Genomic DNA, 19,463 nt, shown 5'->3' on the forward strand with positions numbered 1-19,463 from the left:
GATTTGTTAAACTTAAAAAAAAACAATAAAAAAAAACCTCCCAATCTCTCTCTCTCTCTCTCTCACACACACACACACACACACACACACACACACACACACACACGGAGCAGGGCGACTTGTCTAACAGGTTTGGTGGGAAAACTCTTGTGTGTGTGTTCCTATTGGCTGTTCGCTCTCTTCCCATGTTCACAGTCACACGTGTCCTGACTGATCCACCCCCCCCCCCCCCCCACCCCCACCCTCCCCTCCCCTCCCTCCCCCCGTGGACCCCGACCCCCCCCCCCACCCCCTCACCCCTCCCCCCTCACCCCTCCCCTGCCTCTTTCCATTCCATACCTTTTCCCGCCTACGCGCCGTAGACTGAGCCACATGCTGCTGCTGACTCATCGTTCTCCGCCCCGCTCCGAGTCCGACGTATTACAAGAGAATGGACAGAATAAACTTGGGCAATTTGTCACTGCTCACATTTGGGTCTATTTATAGCAACAAACATTGTATGGGCATGACGCACAGCTGTTTTGTTTTGTGTTGTATTGGATTGTGCCGAGTTAGACAAAAACAAAATAAGAGCCATATATTCATCATCACCCACTAGCGCAAAGGGAAGCCCATAGGACCATACTAGGAGGTTTGGACAAAAGGACTTTCGATGGCTGGTTTCTCTTCTCCTCCCAAGCACGACTGTCGATCAATGGAAAATGCGCCGTGACAAATCGTCCTTTGCGTTGCTTTTCATTAGGCCTACGTCTGAATTTGAACATTGTAAGCAGCCCTACCGGTTTAGTAGCCTACCATTATGCATTAGGTAGCTGTACACACATTCAACACATCCTAAAATGGTAATGCTGCTGGTGGTGGTGCTGGTGAGGGAAATCTTGAGATGGGACGGGTGGGAGAGACTATCTCTATGTGGCTGTGACTCTGTAGGCTAATCAATGTCTGTAACTGTTCAACTGGATTCGAGTTCACCTACTGATGTGCGCATAAACACTACCCACTAAAACAACCGTCACCCTGTCAATGATCCATCATGTATCGTTAGCCGCTTAATCTACTTTTATTACTGATTGTTTTGGAACGATGAATCATTCATTAAATTGAGGTTTTGCTTTTGCCCAACCCTTATTGCTCTCTTACCCATCTAGGGAAGAAGAAGGGTATTCATTCCTTCTTCCCTTCCGGCTCCCTCTCAAGGCTCTGTTTCTTGTGGTTTTTGGGGAGTAGTTCTTGGCATAAATATCGTAGCGGATGATGTCACGTTGGCTCGTAAACCCTATGCTGGTAAAGAACTAATAAACAGCTGACTTGACAATCCACATTCAACGTTCTCAAAGGACCAAACACTCAGCAAGAGAAATCATCACATGATTCCACTTCCTGGTAGAATCCACCGGTCCAGAAGTTTATCAGGTGTTTCCTGTAGTGTTTCCCACCAACAACATTATATTTTATTTTCAATTAGTAAATTTATTTGTACATATACTCTTGTTTCGCACTCTCTTTTCCCACTGTACTGCTGGTCACTTGTGAATTTCTCCTAAGGGGGATTAATAAAGCACTATCTTATCTTATATTATCTTAACATGGAAGTTTCGAAACCATAGTCATTGAAAGAACAGCAAAGAAACCCCGACCTCATTGGAAACCACTTCTCCCTCAGAAAACAAGGAAGTGTAGATGCCTTTAAGTACAAATAGCAGCCTGTGTTTAGCATTCCTCCCAACTGCATATTTCAGTCATTTTGGTAATTGTTGTTCTCTATCTATTTTATGGTTTGATGATCACATCCTCTTTCAGTCATTCCCCTGTTGCCTCACGCGTCTGTAAACTCTGGCTTCTTAGTCTGGTGGTAGTGTTGTGTTGGCTGTGAACAGGTCTGAGATACAATTTGAAATCTTAGTAATTACTCTTTTTTTTGTGCACATTAAAAAAGTGACCAGGTTGGCTGTCTTTTTTTAGAGTGAGAGACAAATGTTCATGTTGGATTTAAATGAAACATGATTTTTGTATTTTCAACACATTTACATGGGCAATTATCCTTATCCTCTGATCCTCATTTCTCTTGCTGTCTCTCTCTCTCTCTCTCTCTCTCTCTCTCTCTCTCTCTCTCTCATCGTCAACACTGTATCTCCTAATTACCTCTCCCTCGATCATCCCCGGTCCCTCTGAGGGGATCACGAGGACCCATGGAACTAGCTTAACCCCAATCCTTCCCCTTTGTCTTCATCCACTTCTCCTGAGTGACTTGCCATGCTGTCTATCTTTATATCCGTTTCAGACTTGTTGTTGTATCTTTTAACTGTTGTAAAACCAACATCCTATTTTCTGGTCATATATATATTTTTATTATGTTCATAATGACATCAGCAGTTCATTATGAATTGGGACTTCCCGAGTACAACGGGACTTTAGCTGGATAACAACTCAACAAAAACACGTCTCTCGTGTATTTCTGTGGCTCGGATCCGTCAACATCGCAGACATAAAGACACGGGTCAGGGGTTTTGGGCCGTTTCTTTATCTTCAAATGCTAAGCGTTGTTTTGGTTACCGCGGTCAACCTCAGGCTTGTTGTAAGGTGGCTCTAAACTATACAGATGAGTGTGCCAATTGTGTCACATTATGGTTGGCCCCAGCATAGGCCAGTGACTCAGAGTGATAAAGTACTATAATAGAGCGATGCAGATTTGACACTATATTGTAGTGGCTCCTTACCACCAGTGATTTATGCAGTACTGTATTATTGGTGGTTGTTCTTTCATGGGATGATAACTATTTATCTATCTATCCATCAACTTGTTAGTTATCAGGTTGCTTCTCTCTCTCTCTCTCGCTCTCTCTCTCGCTCTCTCTCTCTCTACAGTGGCAGCGTAAGTATATATATATATATATAATACACATAAACATGGACAAACAAATGCTATTATCCATAAAACATAAAGGCTGTGGTCGAGGATGAACACAGGGAAGCCAAAATAACAAAAGGATCCAAAATAAACATTGTGCAATAGAAAGGCTTGTATAGGAGAGAGTGTGTATAGCCATATTTTAATAGAGCAAAAAAAAGTTGCCTAAGCACATATATGGAAATATCTTTCCAGTGGGGTAACACAACTTGGACATCATAATACTGCAAAGTACTGCAGTACTACAGGAGTATGTGAATACTGAGAAGAGGGACGGCTCAGTCAACAGTACATGTGGAAAAGGACAAAGGTCAAGCTCTATATAAGTACAATATATATATGTACAGCATACATCATGTAAAGGGGATCCATTACCATGGCACTATATTCTATTCTTAAGTGAGTGTAACAGGACAAAGCTCAGAGATTATGTAGAAACATGTAATGACAGCTTAAAAAAGCCAATGTTATCAAAGTCACTTTAAGGAAATCATAGCGTTACAGTACTTAGATGGTGGACAGATTAATTAGTACAATATTATATCAGGCACGTTTGTTCCTACCATTGCAAATGGTATGCATTCATTTAAGTAGTAAGTTGGCACTTTGAAATTGTAGGAGCACAAGTTCTAAAAAACCTTCACATTGAACCACAAACTGTTTTTCATACTGTTCTATCAGAATAGAAATAAAATATTTTTTAATCAAATCGCATGCTGGAGAACCTCCAATAGTCTGGACACGAGAGCAACACTGCATAATATAGTAATACTGGTAGTAGTAAAACTACACAAGAAGCTTAATGTACACACTCTAATGATAGGCCCCTTGAACAGAATGTCGTTCTGTACATGTACATCATATAATGGACTTTAATATCTGCATTTTATACTTCACAATATGTATTCAAAATACCCAAAAATCTTTGACATATATTAAAACGCAATTCAATTTCACTGTTTCCCTTAATTACGAAAATGGAACACACTTTCGTCCAATCGATTTGCAATGTGTGCTGTATCAAAAGCAGCGGGATCACTCAGAAGACACAAATTGACTGTGTCAAGACGTGTCCCTGCTGAGTTGAATCATAGCTCGCCAACCCGGTGAAGCGTGCGTGCTCCGGCGTCACACACACAGCAGTGACACTGTGGCCCGGCGCCGTGTGTCTGATGTTTTCAAGCTGCTCTTGTCAAGGCCCTGCTGTTGTTAATGCCCGGGGAAGAAGAAAAAAGGATTCCAGTCAAATCCCTGTTTGTGTGAACCAACAGGTGATGGGGGCGGTCGCGAGGCCGCGAGGCTGAGCTCCTCAAAGCTTGTTCAGAATAACTTGACGACAGGAGGGTAAACAAGGCTCCGATGGATCCTTGCCCTGCTGTAGAGCTGTCAGACGTGTCCTCGCCTCAAGGTGGATGTCAGGGGGTGCAGGTAGCTGTGTTGTGGTTGGGGGGGGGGGGGTGAGGGTTGTGTCGGGGGGCACTCTCGGGGCAGCAGGACTTGTCTTGGCTGGACGGTGCTATAAAATGGTCGCCTCCTCGATGGCGTTGACCCACCTGCGCAACAGGGGGGAGACAAAGAGAGCCATGAATCCTTGTTCCAACAGACAGACTAAATCAGACAGAGACAGTCAGACAGAACGGGAGGCAGAGAGCCGGACGGACGGACAGACGGACGAACAGACGAGTCTCGACATGTCGAGACCATGTGCTCTCTTCTGCGGGCACTGACCTGTGTGCTGAGTTCTGGTCTTCTGCTCTGAACGAGTAGTACAGCGTCTTCTTGTGGTACAGCTGGAAGACGCTGCTGCCCCCTCCTTCCTCCGGCCTCGCGGGCAGCTTGACCGTGAGGCCCTGCAGAGGCAGACTCTCGGATGCCACTTTGTCCTGGGGGGGGGGGAAGGAGGTCAAAGCGTCACGTTATCTGTTGTGAAGGACAATTCTTCTATAATCTAAACTAAAGCCAGGAAGAAACACGCGTTCATTTGGTCATTTAAGTAGTCTTTGGAAGTGAAGAAGATAAAGAAAGCGCACGGATGTACATGTACATGTTTTGAGTGTATTGCATTACATTTATTTAGCTGACGCTTTTATCCAAAGTGATTTGCAATAAGCGTATTCAACCATGAAGATACAAAGAAATTGAAGAATAGATACAATTCTTCAAATAACCAAACTGCTTCTAGTGCTACATTTTAAAAAAACAAGAGAGAGAGAGAGGTTAAATAAATACTATTTAACAGTTTTATCATCATCATTGTTATTTTTTTTGCGTTTCATTGCAGATGCCAAGACGCAGTCTGAACAGATTAGTTTCCAGTCTGTGACAGGAGACGGTGCGTAGGGTTTCTGCTGCCCTGGTGTCAGTGGGGAGCTGGCTCCACCGCTGAGGAGCCGGGACTGCAAACAATCTGGATTTTATTGACGCGGCAGCTGGGGCGCCCTCGTAGTGAGGGAGGAGCAAGCCGCTTGGCAGCCAAAGAGCATCGTGGACACACTCACACACACACACACAATGTATCAATAGATACAGACATTGTGGTGGTGGGATTATATGGAGAAGGGACAGGCATAGCTTGTGTGTCTCTCTGTGTGTGTGTGTGTGTGTGTGTGTGTGCCTGCCTGTGTGTGTGTGTAAGTGAGTGTATGTGTGTGGGTTGGTGTGTAGGTGCGTGTGTGTATGTTGGTGTGTGTGTGTGTGTGTAGGTGTGAGTGTGCATGCGTGCGTGTGTGCATGTGTGAGTGACTGAGGGAGTAAGTGGATGCGTTTGTGCGTTTGTGCGTGCGTGCGTGTGTGTGTGTGCGTGTGTGTGTGTGTCGGGGCCGGTGTGGAGACACGGTGCCCCCTCACCTCCGGGCTTGTGAAGGTGTAGAGCACCTTGTCTTTCAGGAGGAACCACAGCCTCTTCCACTTCCTCTTGCTCTTCTTCCTGCGCTGCAGGCTGCCGCTGATCGTAGAGCCCTCGGCCCCCAGCGACACCTGGTGGTGGACGCGAGACACGGTCACACACAGGGAGATACATACACTACAAGGTCAATGGATGAATAACCAGCAGACAGGGACTTCATTGTCAGATTCTTTCATTCATTCTTTCATTCTCCTCTCTGGTGGAGGATGTCGTCATGTCTGAAGGCTTCAGGTGAGTGCTGTTTAACAACCCTACCATCTTATCGCTCTCTGACATATGTTGGTAAGATGAGACGTGTGCTTACTCTTTGTTGGTTTGTTATGATAGTAAAACTCCCTGTGCAGTGTTTCCTCTAGTGGCGATCCTCCCTATATTTTACAATGTAAACGTGAGTGGTGAAACCCCCTATTCACCAGAGTGCAATGTGCCTTAAGCTGTGAGTTCTTGTTCTTGTATTTCCATGAAAAAGATAAATAAACAACCATCATGGTTTCCAAATGGGGGGGGGGAGTTCCATGTACAATGATCGCATATTTAGTTTTAACTCAGGTGACGCATTAGATATGCTATGCTTGATCCTCTCTTGATTGATACCCCTGCCCTGGATTATCAGCTATCTTTATAACACCAAGATAAGTATTAATAACAACAGCTGTGTTTGAAATCGTTCCCTATTACAGATATAGTGCACTATACAGGGTGCTTGCCATTTTGTAGTGCTGTTCGAATTCTCAGTGGTTAATTTCATTCACTATATAGTGGGACTATAAAATACCCAAAATTTGAGTGAACATACGATGTTCCCTACAACACGATACTCCCGAATACCACAATGCAATGCGGGCGCATTTACAGATGCAAATGACGTTCAGAAATGTTCAGCGTAGTGTCCGAATTCTCGTTCGTTCGTTCCCTACATAGTTCACTATATCATAAACACTACATAGGGAATAGTGAGTGAGGGAATAGGGAACGATTTCGAACACAGCTTGTGTGTGTGTGTGGATGACGGCTGGTTTGAGCAGCCTCACCTGGCCAAAGTCACACTGATTGGACTCTGGGGCTGGTGGGTGAGGCTGAACACCTTGAGTCACATTGAGCCATCAGTGCCACAGGTTCAGCCAGCCATCACCACACAAACACTGGGGAGAGATCTCCTAAAGGGTGGAGCACCAGGCACCATGTATCATCAACTGCAAACCTTACAGTAAGCCGGCTTCCGACACCACCACCCTGTGCCCAGTAAAAGTCACCTCGGTGGAGTGTGGCACTGGACATTGTTACAGTAACGTAATGACTGGCCAGGCCGCAAACTTTTTTTTTGCCCAAAACAGGTTTACCTACTCTCGCCTCTGATTGGTTAGAAGGGCTCTCCTTTAGATCGTGTTTCGATTAGTCCTAGCTGTTTGCGGGAGTTTATGGTTAGGGTTATGGTACCCAAACCCTAACCCTAACCATAACCAATCGGAGGAGAGCCATTCTAACCAATCAGAGGCGAGAAAAGGTAGTTTAAGGTAGGTAAGTTTTGCGGCCTGGCCAGACCCTGTGCTCAGCAGTAGGGGGGTCTACCATCCATCCACGGGTTTACCTGGTTGAGAGTGGAGCTACTCTTCCTGCTTCTCCACAGACTGGGGGGCTGCAGGCTCTGGAACACAGCAGAGAGGGGTCGGCTGGCCCGCTGGGCGTGAGGGCTGGCGTTACCACACGCCCCAGACACACTGCCCCCTGGAGAGAGAGTGCACGCACACACACACACACACACACACATAGAAACAAACACGAAACAATTAAAGACATTTCAGAGAAACAGTACATCTTAGATCTTCTGAATCACACTAGTAATAGTAATAGTGCTAGAAAACACAGCAGGAAGCTACACTACCTCTTTTCCTGAGCTCGGCATAGCAGTGGTCACACACTTTAGCCACGCGGTCTTTGAGGTACTTCAGCGGGTATCTGTTCCTGGAACAAGAGCGACACACCACCTGCACATAACACATGCAAGAGAACAACAAAAGGGATGGCAATGTCATCAAATAATCCAAAGGCATTAGAGCCCCTCCCACTAAATAAATAATAAAGCAGGGTACATTTAAATATTATGTATTTTTAAAGATATTGACGATGTCAAATGGAAATAGATGCTACTATTATCACTACCATCGTACTATGTACTACAGGTATTTTCTTTAGTTAGTACTTGACATTCATACTGTGACTGTTGTCGCTTTACAAATCCGAAAAACACAAGGATGGAAAGTCTGGCTTGACGTCATCATTTTTCAGATTCACCCTCCACACATAGAGAAGTCAAACTGCCAATCAAACATGAGTCACACGAGGCTCACATGAAAACAAACATGACTCAGCAGCTGAACAGATCGCAATCACGACTGAGCAGCAAAACAAACTGGAGTTTTTTTTTTTTTTGCTTTTGTTTGTGATGGTCATGGTTTGTGATCATGCGTGTCAAGTTGGCCATCAAGTCAAGTCAAGTCTGTGACCATGGTCTTGGGGAAGGTCTTTGACCATGTCTGTGATCACGCTGGGGGGGACGTGTCGCGGTCACGCTGGGGGGCCCACCTTCCCACAGGCGTTGCAGTGGTGCCGTCTGAGCGTCAGGCTGAAGTCCGAGGTGCAGTTCATGCACATCATCACGTGGGACACGGGCACCAGCACCGGGGCTGCCTCGCCCAGGGCCATCCACAGCTTCTCACGGGCCTGCTGGGCGGGGCACGCGCACACACGCACACACACACACACACACACACACACACACACAAAATGCAAAACTCTGTGTAAAAAACTGTGTTTACTGTACTCCTTCATGTGTGTGTCTATGTGGAGCTAATAGGCAAATGAAAACTTGAAATATGAAAACTTGAAATACAGGTTTTACTTTTTTTACTTGAAATTTCACCTCTAGCTTTAGGGAGGGGTGTATATAACAGCCATCGTGCCAGCGATGTGACCCATCTTGCGGCCATTATTTAAGTATTGATTACCTCACTGCAGGGTCCACCGAACGTACAGAGTCCTGCTGCATGGTCGGCAATGGCTCTGCTCAAGGTGTGGAACCAGTCCTCTCTCTCACCCACAGAGCTGGAGACAGACAGACACACGGTCAGCTCACTGGCTGTTCACTCAAACATCCGGGACTGTGAAGGAGAGCCTCGTGAGGCAAAAGGCTAGGCCTGACTGTTGATGTTTAAAGTCTAATCGCGTCATTCAAAATCTGAATCTGAATCACGATAAACAGACAGCGTTCAGTGATTGAAACTTTATTTAACCAGGGAGTCAGATTTAGATACAACATCTCTTCTTTAAGAGCGTCCTAGGCAAGATGGGCTGCAGCAGATCATTCCATAAAAGTTACAAGCAGACAAATGTATAAATAATTAATAACATAAGCATGAAAGAAGATATCCCCCTAATGAGAGAAGAGAGAGAAGAGAAGTAGAGAAGTTGAAAACACTGACTGGTTTAAATAATCAGTTTCAAAATCCTCTATCAGTGATTTAAAAAGCTCCTCCATCAACAGGACACGACGGTTGCTGCTTTACTGGTGTGCTGGTCAGACCCTCACCTGGCGGACAGGATGATGGTGATGTCCGAGACCTCGATGCGGAGACAGTTGAGGACCTGGTCCAGGACGGGCTTGCTCACCTGGGTAGAGAGGGACATGGAGGCCTCAACGTCAACAGTCCTTAGAAAAACACACAGGTCTTTAACAGAGCCATGGCGTCTATGCCGCACCTTCATCCCGGAGAGAGCGAGGGTGTTCTTCAGCCTGTACTTCCCGTCCTGCTGTGGGTAGGTGTAGAGCATCATGTCGTTCATCTAGCGTGGGAGGAACACAAACAAACGTACGTTCTTACAAGGTTTTCCACACTATACTATCAGTGTAGCGTGTCACGTTTAGAGTTGTACTCTTTTTTATACACCGCAAAATCAATCAATGATACAAACACCTGCAGACATGTCACATACTGCACCGTCACCACAAGGGTGCAGCATTACCAAAGGAAAGACCACCCTGTTGTACATGCGCCTCACCAGGGACTCTCCGGTTCAATCCAAACACTTGCATTTCCTTTCCTTTCAACAGTTCACACACCAGTGCGCTACAATTCGGCCACCCTTTTCCCCTGTAACCTGGCAATAAACGTATGTATTCAAACTGAAAAAAAACCACTGCCAGTTTATTGACTTTGTCCCACCTCAAACTATTATGATTCTTCCTTCTCATAAAAACAAAAACCCCATTTAAAGTCCATTGTCATTTTATTTTGGAGTGGGACAAACGGGGCTGACACATCATGGGTCACACCTCATGTGTGTGCGGTAAACATCCGCTGAAACCTTGCGGGGGGGCCAGGATCCAGGAACTCTCCGCCCTGCTCTCCAGGCTCCAGGCTCCTCTGGGCCCGATCGCACCGGCGGCTCTCACAGCCTCTTCCCAGGCCACACCGCCGCCGCTGCTGCCATTCTCTTCAGCGTGAGAACTGAGCCTGGGCGGAACCCCGGGGGCCTCTCCTTAAACACCCGCAACCACACCAAACACACACACACGGCGGCCGTGACGGGCTTGGCTGGGGGGGTTACACCAGACTCGGGGACAAGGCTGCGAGGGGGTCAGGCCGGGGTTCTGAACTGCCGCCGCCGTCCGCCGCCGCCGCCGCCACGCTGGGAAACTCTGGCACAGCACTCGGGCCAGAAGGAAACCGCAGAAAGAACAAATCCCAGATGAACCCGTGCATCCATGATGCCGTTGTTTTCACCCACTAATTAAAGACGAGTTGATGCAGGCCGGGGTCCAGCCCGGCGTATGTTGGGCACAAGGCAGACTCTGAATGAAGAAACCGGTCCACTGTGGGGTCAGACGTTTCCTACCATTCAGAACGGCAGGAAATGTGTGGTCTTGAGCATCCCAGTGGAAACGCACGAAACAACAACAAATAAGAACATCCAACCAGAACCAAACCAAACGCAGATGAAGCCACAGAGATTTGATATCTGCACTTGCTTGAGTATCACTCTTGAATTAAAACTAAACAACTCAACATCCGACATCCGAGTGTGTCCGAGCCACAAACTGACCTGTCTCGTCGTAGGCCTCACACCTTCAGCCGACCTCCTTGACCTTCCGTGTCCTTCTCAAAACCCTATGACCTCCAGGCTCTCCACTCTCTCTCCCTTCTTTATATTCTCTGTATTCTTTTCCCGTGGGAGAGTCCTGGCTGGGGTTGGAAGAACCTGCTGTTCAGGTTACAGCCTTTTGCTGCTGCAGCTCTTAACTCTCACCGCCACAGAGGCTGAGTGATGGCTTTCATCATCACCTCTGTTTGGGATTCGCCCGTCTTTAAAGGCCCATAAATTACAGCTGACCCTCCGCCTGCCACCAGGGAGAAAGCGGCAGTGAAGCCCTAAACGACACTGGGAGAAACATCCATCTTTTGGGTCCCTTTATCGTCCAGTGAGGTTTGTATTTTTAAACGAAGGACAAATGGAAGACGGGAAAAAACCTAGTCAGTCATAGCCAGACGCTTTGTACCATCAACTGTATGACGATTGTATACATTATTAATAGTACATTTTGATATTATATTATTATTGTAGAATAAGGTAACTTGTCTTGCTTATTCAAAGGAAAACATATGCTATAAAATGGATTGATATTGCAAACGTCATCCAATGAAAGCCTTTGTGTCAGATTGGATTAAAGATGAAATAGGCATCAAAGTCGCAAGGCTGTCTGTCTCCATAACTCAACTTATATTAACACTATGAGACGGTATGAGATGTGTTGATTACACGCTAGAACAATAGCACACGCTTCTAGATGTTGCGTTGCCCTCCCTGAACACACACACATGCACTCGTACACACACACACACACACACACACACACACGCACACACACACACACACACACACACACACACACACACACACACACACACTACCACCACCACCGCTACCAGCCCCTCCTCTCTGCATTCTTCAGGGTGTCTGGCCTTCACGGTGCTGTCTGTCCCCTCCCAGTACACAGGAAGTGACCCCCCCCCCCAAACATCCTGGACAGGAAGTGAGGCCCTGGAAAACAAGTCCTGGCAGGGGCGGAGAGGAGGGGAGAGGAGGGGGAGGAGAAGGACAGGAGGGGCAGCCGGGAGAGGAGGGAGAGAAGAGGAGGGGGATGAGTGGGAGAGGAGGGAAGAGGAGGAGAGAGGAGAGGGAGCGGAGGGGGAGGAAGGGGAAGGGTTGAAGAGTTGGGGAGAGGAGAGGGAGGAGGGAGAGGAGGGCTAGGAGGGCCCTGACTGGCTGGGTGTGGTACTCCTCTCCACGTTCCAGGCCTTGGCCTCCATCAGCAGACCCCGCCTATCCCAGGAGCCTGACCACCACCACCCCCCCCCCCCCCCCCCACCTCCCCAGACACACACACACACACACACACCTAGGTGTATCTGTGTTCTCATTGTTGTTGGAAAGTTGGAAGCGGATTTCCAGCGCCACGCCAAAGTCCTTGCCACGGTACTGCGATGTTTCAAGCAGCTGACAGTACAATGGCATAATTACAGTAATGTGGCCCCCTCTGTTTAGCACTCTCTGACCATACCTCAAAGAAAGTCACGGAAATATGTATTTACCAGAAACAGGTGTCTGGGCTGCCTGCATTTCCTGGACACTTTCATGAGGGTGCCCTCTTTGACAAACACCTGAGAGCCGAAGGAAAGACAGACGGAAGACAAGGGGAAACGTTAGCTCAAACCCACTGGGAACACAATCACAAACTGATTTGTCAGCTTTCACCAGTGTTGTGCATGAACTACTTCAAAAGAACTAGTTCATTGAACAAGTTCAATTTTTCTATGAACTTTGAACTGTACGTAACATATTTTTAACTAAAGAACTTGAACTTGAACTAGTTCAGATTTTGTGACATTCTGAATTGATGCTTAGGTCCAGATGACATGTTTATTAAATAGAGTTACTGCCTTAGTTGTGATGAATGAAACAGGTGTACAAATAAATAATTTGAGATTGTAGTGATGGGCAGCAGGTAATGGAGAGGATTCATTTTAAAATAAACAGTTTTTCTTTGGTTTCTAAAAAAAACTGTTAATGAACTGAACATGAAACTGAATTGGTGAACTATGAACATGACTTTATTCATTTTCTTTTGTATGAACTGAACTTTGAACTAGTTCATGAACTGAAGTGTGAACTTGCACAACACTGGCTTTCACATACATACACATACATTTTTTGTTAATTACATGATGGAGCGATGAAGACAAGGATTTAGACTTATATTTAAATAAAGAGAAAGAGATTGTTGTTGTGTTTCCGTGTGTCATTATTTCTACTGATAGCGGGAACAGGATGTGCAGATGTTGAGCAGGCACATCCCGGCAGCACTCACCCGGCCGGCCTTCAGCAGGTCCCGCTTGCCTCGGACGCTGTACTCGATGTGGACCAGCCTCAGGAGGTTCTCCTGGGGGAGAGAGAGAGAGAGAGAGAGAGAGAGAGAGAGAGAGAGAGAGAGAGAGAGAGATAGAGAGATGTATTATTGTGTTTCGTGTCTCTACATTGTACATTGTCAGTAATGACTGTGGAAATGGGTAAAGACTCATTGTTTGACACACACACACACACACACACACACACACACACACACACACACACACACACACACACACACACACACACACACACACACACACACACACACACACACACACACACACACACACTGATTTCCTTTCTCATTACCAAATTGTTTGTTCTGTACTGTAGATAATCGATTTTTTATTTTACCTTTTTGAGGATATTTTTTCCTTTGTTTAATTTGTAAACTGCTATGGCAACGTTAATGTTTATTTTCCATGCCCATAAAACTATTTTGGATTTAATTGCATGGGGGGGGGAGAGGTAGAGAGTGACGAGGGAGAGACAGTGGCAGAGTGAGAGAGAGACCTAGTAGTAGAGGGGAATAAGAGCTACATTGAGAGAGGGGGGGGGGGGATTCTGATGGACAGTTGAGAGAGAGAGAGAGTGAAAGAAACTGTCTCTGTTTGTTTGTGAATGAAAGGGAGCCGGGACGGAAAGGGGTTTGATCCTGTGTGTGTGTGTGTGTGTGTGTGTGTGTGTGTGTGTGTGTGTGTTTTGGAGGGGGAAGGGCTGCTATTATACAGACATGCTTTGTTTCCACTGTTATTTCCCCAGTTTGTCTGCCTCTTTGAGCATGTGTGAACCAGTGTGTGTGTGTGTGTGTTTGTGCGTGTGAGTGTGTGTGCGTGCATGTGTATGGTGTGTGTGTGTGCGCACAACATGAGAGACAGCCATGTGATAGACAGCTGAGAAAACCTCACTGGAGACCAGCGGGTCTATGACACTGAGATGGTTGTGGTGGTGGTGGGGGGGGGGGGGGGGGTGGGGCTGTGGGGGGAGGGGGATCTTAGCGAGGTGTGCGATTGTGATATGCGGTGTGTGATTGTGGTGTGTGGTGTGTGGTGTGTGGTGTGTTAAGCAAGACGGGATTTGCAAGGGAAGAGTGAAAACTGCTTCATTGCTCACACTGCGTCCTCACGCTGTGTCCTCACTCTGCATCCTCACCCACTGCGTCCTCACCCACTGCGTCCTCACACTGCGTCCTCACCCACTGCGTCCTCACCCACTGCGTCCTCACCCACTGTGTCCTCACCCACTGCGTCCTCACCCTGTGTCCTCACTCTGTGTCCTCACCCTGTGTCCTCACTCTGTGTCCTCACCCTGTGTCCTCACTCTGTGTCCTCACCCTGTGTCCTCACTCTGTGTCCTCACACTGCATCCTCACTCTGTGTCCTCACACTGCGTCCTCACACTGCATCCTCACTCTGTGTCCTCACACTGCGTCCTCACACTGCATCCTCACTCTGTGTCCTCACACTGCATCCTCACACTGCGTCCTCACTCTGTGTCCTCACACTGCATCCTCACACTGTGTCCTCACACTGCATCCTCACACTGCGTCCTCACTCTGTGTCCTCACACACTGCGTCCTCACCCACTGCGTCCTCACCCACTGTGTCCTTTGTCACGGTGCACCTGGGACCTTTCTGTTCCTCTTTAACACATTTGTTCTCTCTTTTGCGTGACATCATCTTCCCGCGCCCCCGGTGCATTAATCAACGGGCTGCAGGGGCCCAAGAGTGGACCAATAAAAATACACAAAGGGAGGGATAGTGGTCTGGTTCCCTTTACGGTCTCTCAACAGAGAGCGAGAGAGAGAAAGAGAGAGTGAGAGAGAGTGAATGAGTAAGAGAGGGAGAGAGAGAGAGAGAGAGAGAGAGAGTGAGAGAGAGAAAGAGCGAGAGAAAGAGCGAGAGAGAGAGAGAGTGAATGAGTAAGAGAGGGAGAGAGAGAGAGAGAGAGAGAGTGAGAGAGAGTGAATGAGTAAGAGAGGGAGAGAGAGAGAGGGAGCGAGAGAGAGTGAAAGAAAGAGTAAGAGAGGGAGAGAGAGAGAGTTTTCTACGCAGGAAACACCTCCGCTTCACTAGCTATTCAGCATTGATGTGTTTCCTGGAGCGTGTTTAATAGTCTTGACTGTATTTCATCAACAACAACAACTCACCCCATGTTTCAGACTGTCACTGGCCTGGTCGGCTACTTCAGACACGATCACCAAGGCAGCTGTAATAAACACAGAGGGACGGACGGAGTCAGAGACCGGACACACATGAATCAGCACTGTCGTGTCTCAGCAAGCCTTGATAAATATTTAACAGCTGCAGGGCGTGTGTTGGCAGGGTATATATATTTTTTATATCTGTTGTAGATATTTGGCTGCATAAATATTATGACATAGGAGAAGAGGTTTCGATTGTTCTAGTCTACTCACCTTGTGTGTCCTCGTATTCTTTAGAATCTGGGGACAGGTTGTTCAGGTAGTCTGGAGGAGAGACACACACACAGGAATCAGTTGACACAGTTACTAAGAAACTCATCCTATGATCATCATGTGATTAATTTAGGATTCAATGCAACACGGTTCGGTAATTATCGTTATACGTTTTGGTCCACATGACAGGTCTTAAAGCAATTTCTTGGCATCTTCAGGAGACAGGAGCCACGATGAAATGGGTTCAGAAGAAATGTATTTAAATGAAGTCAGCAGAAAATGTGTTTGGAATGAAAAAAAAAAAATGAAAAAATGAATGAAATTAAATTGAATCCCATTCCACCGTATAATGAGGGAGAAGAGAAGAGATGTATATGTCTAAATGCGTGTGTGTGTGTGTTACCTGTGAGCAGCATGCGGTACTGCAGCACTCTGACGATAACCTGCAGCAGCTGGTGTCTTAACGGCACCTCTCCTCCTTCTTGGCTTTCAGTCTGAGCAGACACACACACACACATGCACACACACACACACACACACACACACGCACACAAACACACACACACACACACACACTCTTGGTCATTTATGTGCATTGCATGAAAAACAAGTGCACTCAGCCATCTATACATAACTAATGCAGAGCTTCATCCCACACACACACATACCTTTATACACACACACACGCACGCACGCACGCACGCACATCTTTTCTTTGTACCCGCAAAAATAGCAACCTTTACTTAGATTTTCCCAATTCAAGGTCAGAGATGGAAAGGCAGTGGAAAGATAACATGCCCTTCAAGGGTCTTTGTGGCGAGCCATCCGGCTCCCCGGAGCCACCGTTCTGCAGGTGAACAGAGCAGAACAGAGGGCGACACAATAAAAGAAAGATCTGGAAAATCAATCAGGATCTAATTGTCTCTGACAGGTATTTATGCCCCGAGCAGGGGAGTGATGGTGAGAAGAGTAGGCTCATGTAGTCGCACGCGCACATGCCAGGGCCCACATACACACACAAACACACACACAATCTCTCCCTCACACACACAGACACACAGACTCACACACAGACACACACACACACACACACACACAGACACACACATGTACGGACACATGATGCTCTCTCTCTCAGACACACACACACACACACATGACCCATGCACAACCAAGCATCTCTCTCTCTGTCTCTCTCTCTCTCTCTCTCTCTCTCACACACACACACACACACACACACTAATCCAATAAAGTTGGATCCTTCATTAGAGAGCCAGATAGCACCCTGCGGGAAACAGCAACTTCATCTAATCGACACCCCCTTCACCACACCCGCACACACACACACACACACCCGCACACACCCACACACACACACACACACACACACACACACACACACAGTGCCAACATCACCATCCCTAACAAACACAAACACATGCGTGCTCAGTGGAAGCAGGTGATAAGATGGGAGAGGGGAGGGAGAGGGGGGAGGGATGTGGGTAAAACCCTCCCTTATTCATCTTCATTATCCAAATCCAAAAACAAAAACACTAAAGCAGGCGCCTGGTGGGCCGCTAGGAGACTAGGGGGGCTATCGAGTCCACTACCATGTCCTCTCGGAAGAAGAGGGCGCCAACCGCAGCCCGCCTTCACATTCAGTTCCTCAACAGGTTCTGAGCTTTCACAATCTCTCCCTCCTACAGCATTTGGGATCCAAACACATCAGCCAGAATGTGAATTGCAGAACCAACATTGCTGTGTCAACTCGCCGGCTTTACGATGCAGCACAGAAACGATGCAGCAACAAACCCCTTCTGAGTTGCATCTAGTCGTCACACTCTGTCCTCTCGTTAATTCACATCCAGTCGACAGGTGTGCCGATCAAGTGGCGTTCTGCGGCGCGGCGGAGAGGCTAATTAGCTGCCGTTAGATTTTGGTTTGGTAAGGACGGAAGGAGGGGCGGGGGGAGAGAAGAGAGGTGTGATGCCTTGCAGATTACAAACAACTACACCCCCCCCCCCCCCACCTGATCCCCTCCTTCACACAACACACACCTACACTCACAGACTAGAATAATAATAATAGAAACACACACACTCTCATGTGGTGTGTCAGGGCAAGCCGATTTTGTCACCTGCGCTCTCTCTCTCTCTCTCTCTCTCACACACCGCTGATCTAATTGGGGAGTTGTAGAAGAGAGTACTCCTCTAATTAGCTTCTTTTTGCCTCATTGCCCACTGCCTTAACGGAGCGCCGGCGCCATCGCTCTTTCAACAGCCCCCCCCCCCCCCCCCCCCACCACCCCCCTCCCCCATTCCTGAGCTTGTTAAGGAGAGCATGCAGGGGGTGGGAGGGAGGGTGGGGGGTCTACGACTGGAAGTGGACTGCGGGAACTCGACGTGAATGTTAACGGGCACTAATATGGTTTTAAAGAGATCCAGGGTAAAGAGCTTCAAGCGGTGGGAGCACCACTGCCACGTGCCAAGTGGACACAAATAGATAAAAGTAAATGAATGAACTGATAAATGACCAAAGCACTAAGATATGCACAGGTGTGGATACCTTGATGGACTCACAAAGCAAAAACGTGCAAATAGGCGAAAAACACTTGAGAAAAACACACACACGAAACACACACGCACACGCACACACACACATACACACACATGCACACACACACACACACACACACACACACACACACACACACACACACACACACACACACAGAAGTACAGAAGCCCTGGTGAAGTGACTGTTGGCTGAGGGGAGGACGGTTTAATCCGGTAAGGGTCCAGCAGGGAATCTGATCAGGGTCCACAGATACTTCATCACTGTCATCACCACGTCCACAATGAGATTAGAGCAGTGGTGTAGCAGCGCCGCGCTTGGCCCACGGCAGCAGAGAGAGAGGGGTGAGGGGTGGACGGAAGGACAAAGAGAGAGAGAGAGAGAGAGAGAGAGAGAGAGAGAGAGAGAGAGAGAGGGATGGAGGGATGGAGGGCAAGCAGAAGGTTAGAAGGGATGAGAAAGGTGAGAATTGTAGAGAGGTATAGCAATTATGATAAAGATGATCAAGGCTGACAATTATGATACAGACTGCAGGAATGACGGATAGACAGTAGTCAGGAGAGACTAGTAGTCAGGAGACACAAAACAATAAAATAAAAAGACAATAAAAAACAATAAAAGATGTGAAAATGTGAAAGAATCCTGGTTAAATTTAGAAAGTACTAATACGACTACTACTACTTCACATTCTTCAACAACGTTCATTTCTCAATATAATTAGGGAGAAGGCGGGAAAAAATGAAAGTGACCTCGCTGGACCTAGTTTTTTTTTTATCTCAACCTCCTCCCTCAACACACATACGCACACACTCACACACACACACAAACACACATTTTTATATCTATAGGGATGAAACCAAAATATATAATATAGATTCAGTATGCTTTGTTATATGCAAAAAATATGATGTGAACATGGAATTAATTTATATAAATGAGCCACTGTGCATGTGCAGGACCTGCCTCGGGCGTCTAGTTTCAGAACGCTAAAGAAAGATACGATGAGGAAAGACAGCTCCGGCTGCATTCCATTATGAGTCTCATCCGGACAGAGACGTTATTGACTCTGATGAAGGTCATCATGGACCATAACGCAAGCATTTATAATGGTTTGACCGGGGCAGGTATAACATCACCCTATGCATGCCATACACACATTATAATGATAAGGTCATTGTTTAACAGAACATAGTGAT

At 46.9% G+C, this 19,463-nt stretch overlaps 1 protein-coding gene across 3 annotated transcripts in view; it reads right to left on the minus strand.

Moving 5' to 3' along the window:
- Positions 1 to 3,031: 3,031 nt before the first annotated feature.
- Positions 3,032 to 19,463, minus strand: part of fgd5a (FYVE, RhoGEF and PH domain containing 5a) — a 37,577-nt gene continuing 21,145 nt past the window's right edge. The window contains exons 8-21 of one of the 3 annotated variants that reach the window (XM_084463638.1): positions 16,097 to 16,187; positions 15,694 to 15,744; positions 15,427 to 15,485; positions 13,237 to 13,308; positions 12,461 to 12,529; positions 9,570 to 9,653; positions 9,400 to 9,479; positions 8,819 to 8,915; positions 8,397 to 8,534; positions 7,696 to 7,798; positions 7,402 to 7,538; positions 5,756 to 5,884; positions 4,637 to 4,791; positions 3,032 to 4,461 (exon numbers count right to left, since the gene is read on the minus strand). In XM_084463638.1, the coding sequence (XP_084319764.1) occupies positions 4,425 to 4,461; positions 4,637 to 4,791; positions 5,756 to 5,884; positions 7,402 to 7,538; positions 7,696 to 7,798; positions 8,397 to 8,534; positions 8,819 to 8,915; positions 9,400 to 9,479; positions 9,570 to 9,653; positions 12,461 to 12,529; positions 13,237 to 13,308; positions 15,427 to 15,485; positions 15,694 to 15,744; positions 16,097 to 16,187 (1,302 nt within the window). In that variant the 3' untranslated portion in view covers positions 3,032 to 4,424. Of the gene's footprint in view, positions 4,462 to 4,636; positions 4,792 to 5,755; positions 5,885 to 7,401; positions 7,539 to 7,695; positions 7,799 to 8,396; positions 8,538 to 8,818; positions 8,916 to 9,399; positions 9,480 to 9,569; positions 9,654 to 12,460; positions 12,530 to 13,236; positions 13,309 to 15,426; positions 15,486 to 15,693; positions 15,745 to 16,096; positions 16,188 to 19,463 lie in introns of all 3 variants that reach the window. The other 2 variants (XM_084463639.1, XM_084463637.1) reach the window with 2 other exon arrangements.

Source organism: Micromesistius poutassou, assembly GCF_964030765.1.
Source record: "Micromesistius poutassou genome assembly, chromosome: 2".
Lineage (NCBI taxonomy): Eukaryota > Metazoa > Chordata > Actinopteri > Gadiformes > Gadidae > Micromesistius > Micromesistius poutassou.